Source organism: Lutra lutra, chromosome 16 (assembly GCF_902655055.1).
Source record: "Lutra lutra chromosome 16, mLutLut1.2, whole genome shotgun sequence".
NCBI classification, from domain to species: domain Eukaryota; kingdom Metazoa; phylum Chordata; class Mammalia; order Carnivora; family Mustelidae; genus Lutra; species Lutra lutra.
Window position 1 is genome coordinate 37491019 of NC_062293.1, and position 12431 is coordinate 37503449.

General features: G+C 41.1%; 1 protein-coding gene across 3 annotated transcripts in view; it reads right to left on the reverse strand.

Annotated features, from left to right (window-relative positions):
* The window catches only part of HEATR6 (HEAT repeat containing 6), a 40110-nt gene that overhangs the window by 20535 nt on the left and 7144 nt on the right, over nt 1-12431 (reverse strand). For all 3 annotated transcript variants that reach the window (XM_047707524.1, XM_047707525.1, XM_047707526.1), the window contains 5 exons: nt 12187-12301; nt 10026-10127; nt 8985-9122; nt 6558-6856; nt 5636-5813 (listed from right to left, as the gene is read on the reverse strand). In XM_047707524.1, the coding sequence (XP_047563480.1) occupies nt 5636-5813; nt 6558-6856; nt 8985-9122; nt 10026-10127; nt 12187-12301 (832 nt within the window). The remainder of the gene's footprint in view (nt 1-5635; nt 5814-6557; nt 6857-8984; nt 9123-10025; nt 10128-12186; nt 12302-12431) is intronic.

A 12431-nucleotide genomic window follows, 5' to 3' on the forward strand; every position in this document is an offset into this window, starting at 1 on the left:
TTGGTGGGAATGCAAGCTGGTGCAACCACTCTGGAAAACAGCATGGAGGTTCCTCAAAATGTTGAAAATAGAACTACCCTATGACCCAGCAATTGCACTGCTGGGTATTTACCCTAAAGATACAAACGTAGTGATCCGAAGGGGCACGTGCACCCGAATGTTGATAGCAGCAATGTCTACAATAGCCAAACTATGGAAGGAACCTAGATGTCCATCTACAGACGAATGGATAAAGAAGATGTGGTATATATACACAATGGAATACTATGCAGCCATCAAAAGAAATGAAATCTTGCCATTTGCAACGACGTGGATGGAACTAGAGGGTATCATGCTTAGCGAAATAAGTCAATCGGAGAAAGACAACTATCATATGATCTCCCTGATATGAGGGAGAGGAGATGCAACATGGGGGGTCGAGGGGGTAGGAGAAGAGTAAATGAAAGAAGATGGGATTGGGAGGGAGACAAACCATAAGTGACTCTTAATCTCACAAAACAAACTGAGGGTTGATGGGGGGAGGGGGTTGGGAGAGGGGGTGGGGTTATGGATATCGGGGAGGGTATGTGCTATGGTGAGTGTTGTGAAGTGTGTAAACCTGGCGATTCGCAGACCTGTACCCCTGGGGATAAAAATATATGTTTATAAAGCTGTTAAAAAAAAAAAAAAAAAGAAAGAAAGAAAGAAAGGATGAATCCCCAAGTTTTGTAGCAACATGGACGGGACTGGAAGAGATTATGCTGAGTGAAATAAGTCAAGCAGAGAGAGTCAATTATCATATGGTTTCACTTATTTGTGGAGCATAACAAATAGCATGGAGGACAAGAGGAGATGGAGAGGAGAAGGGAGTTGAGGGAAATTGGAAGGGGAGGTAAACCATGAGAGACTATCGACTCTGAAAAACGATCTGAGAATTTTGAAGGGGTGGGGGGTGGGAGGTTGGGGGCACCAGGTGGTGGGTATTGTAGAGGGCACGGATTGCATGGAGCACTGGGTGTGGTGCAAAAATAATGAATACTGTTATGCTGAAAAAAATAAAAAAATTAAAAAAAAAAAAAGAGCCTTACATCACACTGCTGTTAGGTTTTCTTACAGTAAGAAACGAGTCTAAGCTACACAACCGTACAAAAACCTGAAATCATGAACATGAGAATAACTTAAAGAAAAATTAGAGGCCTGGTTTATTCGAGTACAAGACCAAGGGAAAAGAGAGAGTGAAATAGCTCATGGGGCAGAAATAAAATACATGAGTTTAGAGTCCGTGTTACATCAAACATGCTGCTATATATACTCTCCTGAAGCATCCGTGAGTGCTCTAAGTTAATTAAACAGGATATTAGAGACTCTGCACATTCAACTTTGGCAGGCATCATTCGTGATCCAATTTTTCAGAAACACTCTTAAGGTACAGAAACGAACACTGCCTGTAGTGAGCCTTTGTTAATCAAAGAAAGGAAAACCATTAACTGTAGCCTGACAGATGGAAATGCAAGTATGTGCCCTTTTGCCAATGGCCAGCTGCACTTGTCGGAAGATTCACTGCAGCAAGCTTGTGTTTCTAATACTAAATATGACTTTCACTTGGTACTGAAACTAGGGAAAGGGAAAAAAAAAAGAAATAAAAAGAAAGCCAATTTAACCGAAATGGAATATAGGTGATAAATGTAGGACTAATAATGTAATACTGTATCCTCTTTGGCCAGTCCCCCAAAATACCAAACACTGTCAGAAAATTTTAAAATGGAGACTCAACATTATAATTCGAATCTAGGGGCACCTGGGTGGTTCAGCTGGTTAAGCGTCTGCCTTTGGCTCAGGTCATGATCCCAGGGTCCTGGGATCACCCCACATTGGGCTCGCTGCTCAGAAGGGAGCCTGCTTCTCCTGCTGCCCCCACACCCACTCGTGCTTGCTCTCTCACTCTTTCTCTCCCTCTCAAATAAATAAAATCTTTAAAAAAATAATAATTCTAATCTAAGTATTTGCTCATCATGAAGTGTACCTGAGTTTGGTGTGAAAAGGTTTTCCAGAAAATCTGCAACTGTATCATCTCTGGGTAACAATGAATAAATCATTTTTGCATGCCTCTTGTAGAGTGGACTCACAAAAAAACTGAAAATTTATTGCTTTGAAAATAAATGTGTAGTAGAGCAATATGAGTCTTTGGAATTAAACACAATCACTGAATTTAGGAAGATGACAATGTATTAGGAAACTGTGTGTGAGAGATTGCTCATGAGAAAGAACTCATGCACAAGTCACAAGTCTGCTCATCCAAGAAAGAATTAGATCGGGCGCTGGAAAACTTTTTCTGTGAAGGACCAGTAGCACACACTTTACAGTTTAGACTTTGTAGGCCCAAGAGTCTCTGTTGCAACCACCCAGCCATAGCAGCACAGACACTAAAGATTAAATAGGAATGTGTTTCAGTAAAGTTTTACTTACAGACAATGAAATCTGAATTTCATTTAATATTTACAGTCATGAAATATCATTTAAAATAAAAAAAAATTTTAAAGCATAAAACTATTCTCAGTTCATGCATCATCTAAAAACATACTTTGCCAACCTCTGAGTAGATGGCTGGTCTGAACTGAAAAATGTAGATGTTATGCTAAACGTCCATTCCTTTAGATAGTAATTAAAAACCGCAATTCCAACAGCTTACAAACAAACTATAATGAAAAACCAAGTTGTGGAGAGCGATGAACTGATGTTCAAAAGTTAAAAAATTTTAGCTCAATTAACTTTGGTACCCTATAAGGGAAAAAGTATCCATGACCATCAACAGATGAAAACAAAAGTAATGTCACTGAAACATATCACTGAGATATAAACTCTGTATAAAAAATTGATACTATATCAAATTATACTTCTCATAGTTCTGATTTAATTTCCTTTAAACCCCGTTTAACATATTTTTGTTGCTAAAAAATTCTACTTATGACACTGAGTTGTTCAAGTTCTGCTTCACTGACTCTTACATCAATATTTAATAAACTGTTGACCAGTTCTGATCTGCACTTCCATCAGAAATTACTGATGTGCAAGCAAACTGTAAGAGATGCAGCTCTCCAGAGAACTCCTTTTGTTAAGTTTTTATTATCTGAGTGTTTACAATGATGGATGAAGACTTTTCAGCCAGATAAGCATCAGTGTGCTCCGTTTCACCAGCGGCCAGTTTCACTTCCTTGGACACGCAGTCTTGTTCAAAGGTAATGAAACTGCCCTTTCCCTATCTTGCTACCTACAGATGCAGCAGAAATGCTTGCTATGGTAGCTCAATCAATCCTTCTGTTTTCTTTTTTTAAAAAAATTAAATTTAATTGGGGAGGGTATGTACTATGGTGAGTAGTGTAGTAGTAGTAGTAGTAGTAGTATGCTGTGAAGTGTGTAAACCTGGCGATTCGCAGACCTGTACCCCTGGGGATAAAAATATATGTTTATAAAGCTGTAAAAAAAAAAAAAAAAAGAAAAAAGAAAAAAGAAAGGATGAATACCCAAGTTTTGTAGCAACATGGACGGGACTGGAAGAGATTATGCTGAGTGAAATAAGTCAAGCAGAGAGAGTCAATTATCATATGGTTTCACTTATTTGTGGAGCATAACAAATAGCATGGAGGACAAGGGGAGATGGAGAGGAGAAGGGAGTTGAGGGAAATTGGAAGGGGAGGTGAACCATGAGAGACTATGGACTCTGAAAAACGATCTGAGAATTTTGAAGGGGTGGGGGGTGGGAGGTTGGGGGTACCAGGTGGTGGGTATTGTAGAGGGCACGGATTGCATGGAGCACTGGGTGTGGTGCAAAAATAATGAATACTGTTATGCTGAAAAAATAAAAAATTAAAAAAAAAAAAAAAGAAAAGAATGCAAGCTTCAAAACAAAAAAAAAATTAAATTTATTTATTTAAATTCAATTAATTAACATATAGTAGATTGTTTCAGGGGTACAGGTCTGTGGTTCATCAGTCTTATATAATACCCAGTGCTCATTACAACACATACCGTCTCCAATGTCTTACCCCATTACCGCATCCCCCCAGGCCTCTTGCCTCCAGCAACCGTCAGTTTGTTTCCTGATTCTCTTATGTTCTTGTAAGTTTGTTTAAGTGAAAGTTCTCTTAAGTTTGTTTCTTTTATGGTTTGTCTCCTTCTCTGGTTTCATCTTGTTTCATTTTTCCCTCTTCCCCTATGATCCTCTGCCTTGTTTCTTAAACCCCACACATCCTTTTTTTATGTTTGTTTGGTCAAAATCTTTCTGGGAAGGTGATAAAGAAGTCACTGCTGGGAGTGGGTAGCGGGGAGGTTTCGATGCACGTGGCTGTTCCCTTCTTTGGCTTTGTCCCAGGACTGATTATTCTGCACAGTTGTTCAAGGTTACTTTTATTTGATTGCATTCCCAAAGTTGGCTGCCTTTAGGGTGGAGGCATTTGAACACAGTGTCAGGGTCTCTAGATCTGGAGATACCCAAGCCAAGGTCATCTGTATCTTGGTTGGCCTTATAAGGAAAACCTACCAGTCTGTAATAGTTAAAAACTGGCTTTATTCTCTTTCTTAGTTATGCTAACTATTACTTTAGAGTTTGATTTGTTTCTACATTTCACAGTTCTCCAAAAGAGAAATAAATAAACATCATGGAATTTCAAAATCAGAATAATTCTCAATGTACCAAGAAGAAAGTATACCCCATATTTTGTTCCTTAGCAAGTCTGGATAATAATCTACCTTTTTAACACCCAAGCAATTTATATAGAAGACAGCTGTAAATCAGTCATGGTATTTGCACTGCTGATTTGCTCTGTGCTGCCTGGAAACACATGGGCTGTGCTTTCTGAAGCACATCTGGCCGGCTACTTGCTCCACAGCCCCATCTCCTCCTCAGCTACTGCCGGCAGCTCTCCTCAGCCGGAGGCTCCTCCAATATCCGTATTTTCATCCTTTATGGTAGTTTTCCTTTCAAATACTAGAATGGCTTCCTTACTCACTTATTTGCCACCATTCATTCCCATTTTCCTCCCAGCTTCTCCTTTGCTACTGATTCAGTCAATCTGAAAAATTACTGCTGCTTTTAACTGTTCGAGATATCGGGTATTTGCAACTTTTTGTGTGTGTAACTGAGGCCCATTTATCTTTCTTCACCCTGTAAGAGCTTTTGAAGGGTCACCTAGAAGTTTTCTCATCATAAACATTTTTCTAAGCTTTGCACATCCTTCATAACCCCACTATGGACCAAAATATTCCACTGAGTGTTTAAGCCTTTTTATTTTTATTTTCTCACTTTTTATTTTTCTTATTACAAATACCATGGCAATCAACATTTTCACCAAAGGGAAGGAAGCACAGCTGCTTCAGTGCAGCTCAGAAGGGACTAACTTGTGAAGTGAAGTTCTAACTCTCACTGTGCTCAGGCTTGAAGCGAGCCCTGGGCAGCAGGCAACCTCACTGTGCTCTTTCTCAACCTGTTAGTCACATAAGCCACTTCCTATCCTCCTGCCTGTCCAGTGGTTTGCAAGTCAGAACTTGGGTTGGTATTAGTGAGAGCTGTATTCAGATGAGATCAGGTAAGGCAGAGAAAACAATAAAGATGTGTAAAGTTCTTCTTCCTGGCATCACGTGAGAATTTAAATGCTCTTACCTTCGGAGAAGGATCTTTTAATGTAAGAGTCATCAAGGACACGGACTGAGGGCTGCCAAGCTCAGGTGTATCGGGAACAAAGGCTGACCAGTAGCCATAAAGAACTTTTTTTTCTATAGATTTTATAGTAGAAAGAAAACAAGCTAATGCTCCTTGGCGAACTTTGGCTTGGTAAGACCTATCCAAGAGAAGGAAGACAAAGTCTTTTAGTAGTTTTTAAAAAAATATAGACATGAAAGTCTGTTTATTTTAGCCAACTCAAATGATACATTCAACGTTCTGAATAAACGCTAAGGTAAAGATGCCAACATGATATTAAAACAAATATTTTTCCATCAAAACATGTTAAAGCAATTTGTTTACATAACAAGTTAAAAAGTTGACAATATAAAACAACTAGACAGAAAATAAAAGGGCAACAGTTTGACATCAGGAAACTAGTGTTAGATATGCAACACTGCAGAGTGTCCATTCATCCAGCAAACTCACCCAGAGTACATAAGTACGCGCCAGGCATTGGGCTGAGGCCGACAGACATGAAGCCCGTCCGTGCCCCCCACAAGCTCACGAGGGACAGAGACAGACAGTTAAGGAGATAACTGCAACACAGCATGATCAACCCTAAGGCAGGAATAAGCCCACAATGTAGGGACCTAAGCCAGAATTCGGGGGAGGGGGGCATCAGAAAAGGCTTCTCAGAGGACATGACTGCTGAGCTTGTACTGAAGAGGAACAGTAGTTAACACGGCAAGGAGACAGACAGAGGGAGAGGAAATTCCAGGCAGAGGAACCACATGTATAAAGGCCCACACAAATGAATCTTCAAGTTCAATCCCGTCTGTCAGTCAGCTTTTTAAGCAAAGTTATAAACTTACAAGCAATGGAGATTATAAGGCATAACAACATAACAAAATACTACTACCTCATTTTACTCTGCATGCCTCCCTCTGCGTCGGAATAGTCAGACTCACTACTGCTGACCCTTTTCCAGCTGGCAGAACGGATGGGCGGGGAGAACAGGTCTTTTCCTGCAGCCCCATCTCCCTCTATGGGCAAACTCTGGCCTCCCAGGGTCGAGGAAGAGGGAGTGTTCCCCTCACGCAGGTGCTCTCTGCCTGAGCCAGCGACGGGGGCTACCTCTCTTTCACCACTGGATTCTTCCTCTTCCTCTTCTTCTTGCTGGATTTTCTTCGATTTGACTTTTGATTTTTTCTTTTTATTCTGATTGTAGGAGCAAATGAACATGTATATATGATAGCTACTGGTACCTTTCTCATTTAATAATTACTAAATATGTCTCCAAAATGTAGTATGAGGAAAGAAGAAAAGAGAAGAGAAAAAAGTGGCACTTCCTACTCTGGGTGTCTGGGGCTATGCTAAGGGCTTACACACACTCCACTGGACCATGGGAAACAAGGCAGGAAGTGTGTGCAACAGAGCCACGCTTAGAGCCCAGCTTTATATTCTACCCCCGTGACTCTGAGCAAATCACTTTGCCTTCCACTAGTTTGACCTTCCTCATCTGTAACTCCACCTTCCCTGCACAAAGTGAACGCATTCAACTGCAAGGGAATGCGAGTACAGAAAAGGACCTGGGTGACAATTTTCTCCGTTCTCCCAGATAAGACACGTAGCTAGCACCACTCCAGATGTAGAAGAGAAATGCTAGCCCACCACATACAATGCATGTTTTAGGGCACTGGGGCTTTGTAGGTATGAAGTAAAAGCCAGTTTTCTCCCCTTCTCCTACTTTTTTCCAAAATGTCTTTGGAATATGTGCCACCCTTTGCATTCTCAAGGTCCCTGACTTTGAGGAAGGAAGGTCCTCGTCCCTTCTATTTCGGATTATAAATGTGGGTCCAGACTGACACCCTTTTACTTGCTACCGTAGTGAATTTTCTAAGACGTGCATCTGATCACCTCACTCCCCTATATGAGTCTTCATCTCTACCACCTGTAAGATAAAAGCTAACTCCTTAGCGTACCGTATAAGACCCTTAGGATGTGGCCTCTGCTACCTGCATGTCCCAGCCTTCCTCTGCACGCACCTGACATTCTAGCCTACCGGTTAACAAATGGGCTACGCACATGCTCGTCCTCTATGCTTGCGCACCTTCTGTTTCCTCTGAGTAAAACCCTTTCCTTCCTTTTTTTTTTTTTTTAAAGATTTTATTTATTTATTTGACAGAGAGAGATCACAAGTAGACAGAGAGGCAGGCAGAGAGAGAGGAAGGGAAGCAGGCTCCCTACTGAGCAGAGAGCCCGATGCGGGACTCAATCCCAGGACCCTGAGATCATGACCTGAGCCGAAGGCAGTGGCTTAACCCACTGAGCCACCCAGGCGCCCCCCCTTTCCTTCCTTTTTGTACTTTACTCATTCTTAAGTCTCAGTTTGGCCACCACATTTTTAAAAAAGCTCCCTCTAGAGGCACCTGGGTGGGTCAGTCGTTCGGCATCCGCCTTAGGCTCAGGGCATGATCCCAAGGTCCTGGGATCAAGCCCCGCATCGGACTCCCTACTCTGCGGAAAGCCTGCCTCTCCCTCTCTCACTCCCTCTGCTTGTGTTCCCTCTCTTGCTGTGTCTGTCTCAGTCGCATAAATAAATAAAATCTTTAAAAAAAAATAAATAAAAAGCCCCCTCTTACCCCTCTATTTGGATTGGGTACTCTGATGCGATCCCAGGGTACCTGTGAATATTCTGGTGAAAGAAATCACAATACCACACCGTAGTTGCTTGTTTATCCACATTCCCCTTCCCCTCCAAACTGTAAAAGCAGAGTCTATATCCTTAATGCTTAACATAATGTCTGGGATGTAGCAGATGTTCAGTTAATGTTGTGTAAGTCAATGAGTGAAAGAATTTCTCATTATAAGCATTTGGTAATTAACACCTGATACGTTTCTAGATGTAGTACTCTGGCTCACGTATCTATATGTTCTCAGTTCTTCAACATAAGGGAGTCTAAGGGACATGGCAGCTATATGAACAGGCTGGGAAACTTGGTAGTCACAAGAGAGACCTACGATATTTACCAATCAGCCTTTTATAGAGAAAGTTGGTTGGCCTGTGGTCTTGAGCATTTGGGGAATGAGGATGTGCGGCTTCAGGTATAAAGTGAACGTCCACTGTTACATCTATTACGCTGTCTAGAACTCTTAGAAATATAAGAGACTTGAACTGGTGTTTTCAGCAGTCTGATGAATTTAAATTTACTATGCTAAAAACCCTAAACTGAAATCAAATTCAAGGTGAGCCTTTGGCACAAGTAGTGATGCAAATCACATAAAACACATATAACAAACAATTAAAGGCAATCCACAACTTAAGCTGAAGCAGACAAAGGCATACCAGAGTTGGTCGGGAAGTGCTGGATTCTGGTTGCTGTGGTTTGACAGGTGGTCGCCCGTCGTACTGAGGAAGTAGAGTTGGGTATAACACCGTGGGCAGCTCTATGTTTAGTCCCGGGAGTCCATGAAACATAGATTTCTAATAATGATGATTAAGGAGACACACATACACAGAAAACTAATCATAAAACAATGATTCACCATGTTCTGGATCACATCAATGAACAGATTAATGTTTAGAAGCTTATTAAGGAAATTAAAATGGACAGAAAATTGGTACCTTGGTGGTTTAGGGGTTACAGAAGCATTTAATTTCATCTGGATAGATCTATCCTGGCCAGATTAGGTTAGACTTGATTTTAGTTTATTTAATTATGTTTTTTTGTTAATTTAAAAAATTTTTCCAATCTGTTTCATCCAATCCTTTGATCCATAATTTTTTAACCAATCTATTGTTCTTTTTTCACTTACGCATGTCTACACCCAGCAGTTTGTCTATTTGGGTGACGGGACAGGGAAGGATTTGACGTTTTTATGATTATCAAGCTAAGTAACCACACATGGCTTTGACCCAAGGCCACTTCCTGGCTGAACTGAAAGGTGGGTCCCCAGAGAAGCTGATCTTAACTTCCCACTGATTGGCGGGCTCAGAAGCCAAAGGATGCATCCTCCTAATGTGATCCTGACTGGCCTGCCGACTGCATGGGCCCAGAACCAAAGGGAAACCCTGGTTCTTCTTTCAAGTATAAACAGGTTTGAGATGATCTAAAATTAAATTATCTACAGATCATAACCTATTCCTTTCCTAACTTAAGATTCGTAAGTAAAGTTGCAGAATTTTGATATATTTACTTAAGGCAAGTTTTATTGTTTTCAGTTCTTAAGTATGCTTGTATATGAACATTTGAATGATCTTTCCTAAAATATAATACCCTAAAGCTAGCCTTAGAGTGATGATGTGAAGTGGTCCTTATCCCTGGGGTTTAAGGAGGAAAGATACTCACCATAATGAGGACTTGGGTTTAAACAGACAACACCTCACCTTTAGCACAGCCAGAAGAGCTCCAAGTTCCTCAGTCTGTGTCAGTTTCATCTTGCCCCCATTTAGAAGAGACTGTATACCTTTTAATGCATTTTGTAACAACTAGGGGAAAGAAGGGACAAGTTTAAAGGTAAAGGAAATGTAGTTATCCAGGGATCAACTTTCTAGCACCACTGAGGCTGGCGGAGAAAAAGTCTCTAGATGATGAAAAAAAAATTCAAAAGGAGAAAAAAAAATGAAGATCCAGAGGAGAGAGATCTGATGAACTACTACTAATTATTTTCTAGAAGAATAGAGTGCTCTCACGGAGGAGTGGTCTTATCCTATATGTTTATAAGCTAGCATGTACAAATGGTGAGCAAGAGAAAAAGAAAAAGAAGAAGAGGTGTGTAGTGGGAAGAAGGTGATAGGGATGGGAAGTAGCAGCGGAGATGGGAAGCGGGGAAGCTCTCTGATGCACCAACCTCACTAGTTCTTAAAAGCAAAGGCATGTGTGGGGAGCAGGTTTACCAGAGAGCAAGTCTGATCCAGATTAATCTTTTGACCAGCATTCTCATTAAGAAATACCATCCTGAAGAAATACTACCCCTACGGAGAGGATGTGGACAAAGCCTTTTTCTGAAATAGTGGAAACACTCAAGAAGCTTCCATTTCCCCCTGTTCTGAGGATGACTGTGTCATCCTCAGAAGGTCAGAAGCTGACACTCTGTGGCATGGGAAAGTCACCCAAAGTAAAGCAGGCATCTGCCAAGCACTGTCAATGCTGTGTTTCGTAGACTGCTCGTAGGGCCCTACAGGGTAATTGCATCATCTGTCCCATTTCAGACAGAAGGAACAGGGCAGCTCAAGAAGTTCAGTAACTGGGCCAAGGTCTCCCAGCGACAGCAGTCAGAATGCATGAGATACATCAACAGGTACTGAAGAGCTGCCCTAGAAATATTCACTTTAAAAAGGAGACAAAGGGGGATGCCTGGGTGGCTTAGTCAGTTAAGCTGCTGCCTTCAGCTCAGGTCATGATTCCAGGGTCCTGGGATCAAGTCCCGCAACCGGCTCCTTGCTTGGCAGGGAGCCTGCTTCTCTCTCTGCCTCTGCCTGCTTGTACTCTCTCTCTCTCTCTGATAAATAAATAAAATCTTAAAAAAAAAATAGAACAATAAAAAAAATAAAAAGGAGATAAAAGGGCGTGTGGGTGGCTCAGTGAGTTAAGCCTCTGCCTTTGGCTCAGGTCATGATCTCAGGGTCCTGGGATCGAGTCCCACATCGGGCTCTCTGCACAGCGGGGAGCCTGCTTCCTCCTCTCTCTCTGCCTGCCTCTCTGCCTGCTTGTGATCTCTGTCTGTCAAATAAAGAAAAATCTAAAAAACAAAAAAAAGGAGATAAAGCTGAAAAACAGCATATTTAATATGACCCCACTTGAAAATTATAAAGTTATGCTCATTTACACACAGAAATAATATCTGGGGGCTCACAAAACAAACTGTTCCAAGTGGTTATATCTGAGCAGGGAACTATGAAGAACTTTCATCATCACAGATCTGTAATTTCTGATATGTGTCACTCAATTTAAAACATGTTAACAAATTGTCATATTTCTATCAGCTTTTTAAAAAAAGAAATAATATTGCAGATACTGTTGAAATCCACTCTCTTCCATCTTAAAGATATTTACGAGGGGTGCCTGGGTGGCTCAGTTGGCTGGGCATCCAACTCTTGATTCCTACTCGGGTCATGATCTTGGGGTCGTGAGATCGAGCCCCAAGTCATGCTCCATTATGGGTATGTGAAGCCTGCTTTGGATTCTCTCTCCCTGTATCTCCTGCCCTTCCTTGTATTCTCTCTCTCACTCTCTTTCTCTCACTAAAAATAAATAAATAAAATGACAGTTACTAGTCTGAAATTGTATTGCTTTTATAGTCAGGAGAGAAAAAAATACTTTTCTTTAAAAAGCTTTAAAATTGCAAAACAAAATAAACAGAAACTGTCTTGTAATTTAAACTGGAAAGATACGATGTCCATCTTAAGTTACAAACATTCCATGCATGCCTATCATCTCTCGACAAAACTAATTTGACAACCAAATTATACTCTTTAGTAACTCTGTTCTACTGCTGCTTCTAGACACATCTGTAACATCCACAAGATCAGCGGTAGCCCCACCTACCATGCAAAACGTGATGTCATCCATATCAGATGATTTTGGAGACTGTAAAGTGGTCAAGAAAGCCTGGAAGCAGATATTTGGGTAGGGCTCCTCCAAGTATGGCTGTCCCGGCACACTGAAACACATATAAAAAAGCAATGGAAAACTCAGTCTCCTTTGAAACGGGACTCGCCAAAGAGTAAGAATTAAAAATAGCAGTAATATAGACCAACGGAGTTGGACTATGCCCTTAGATGAAGGGCATA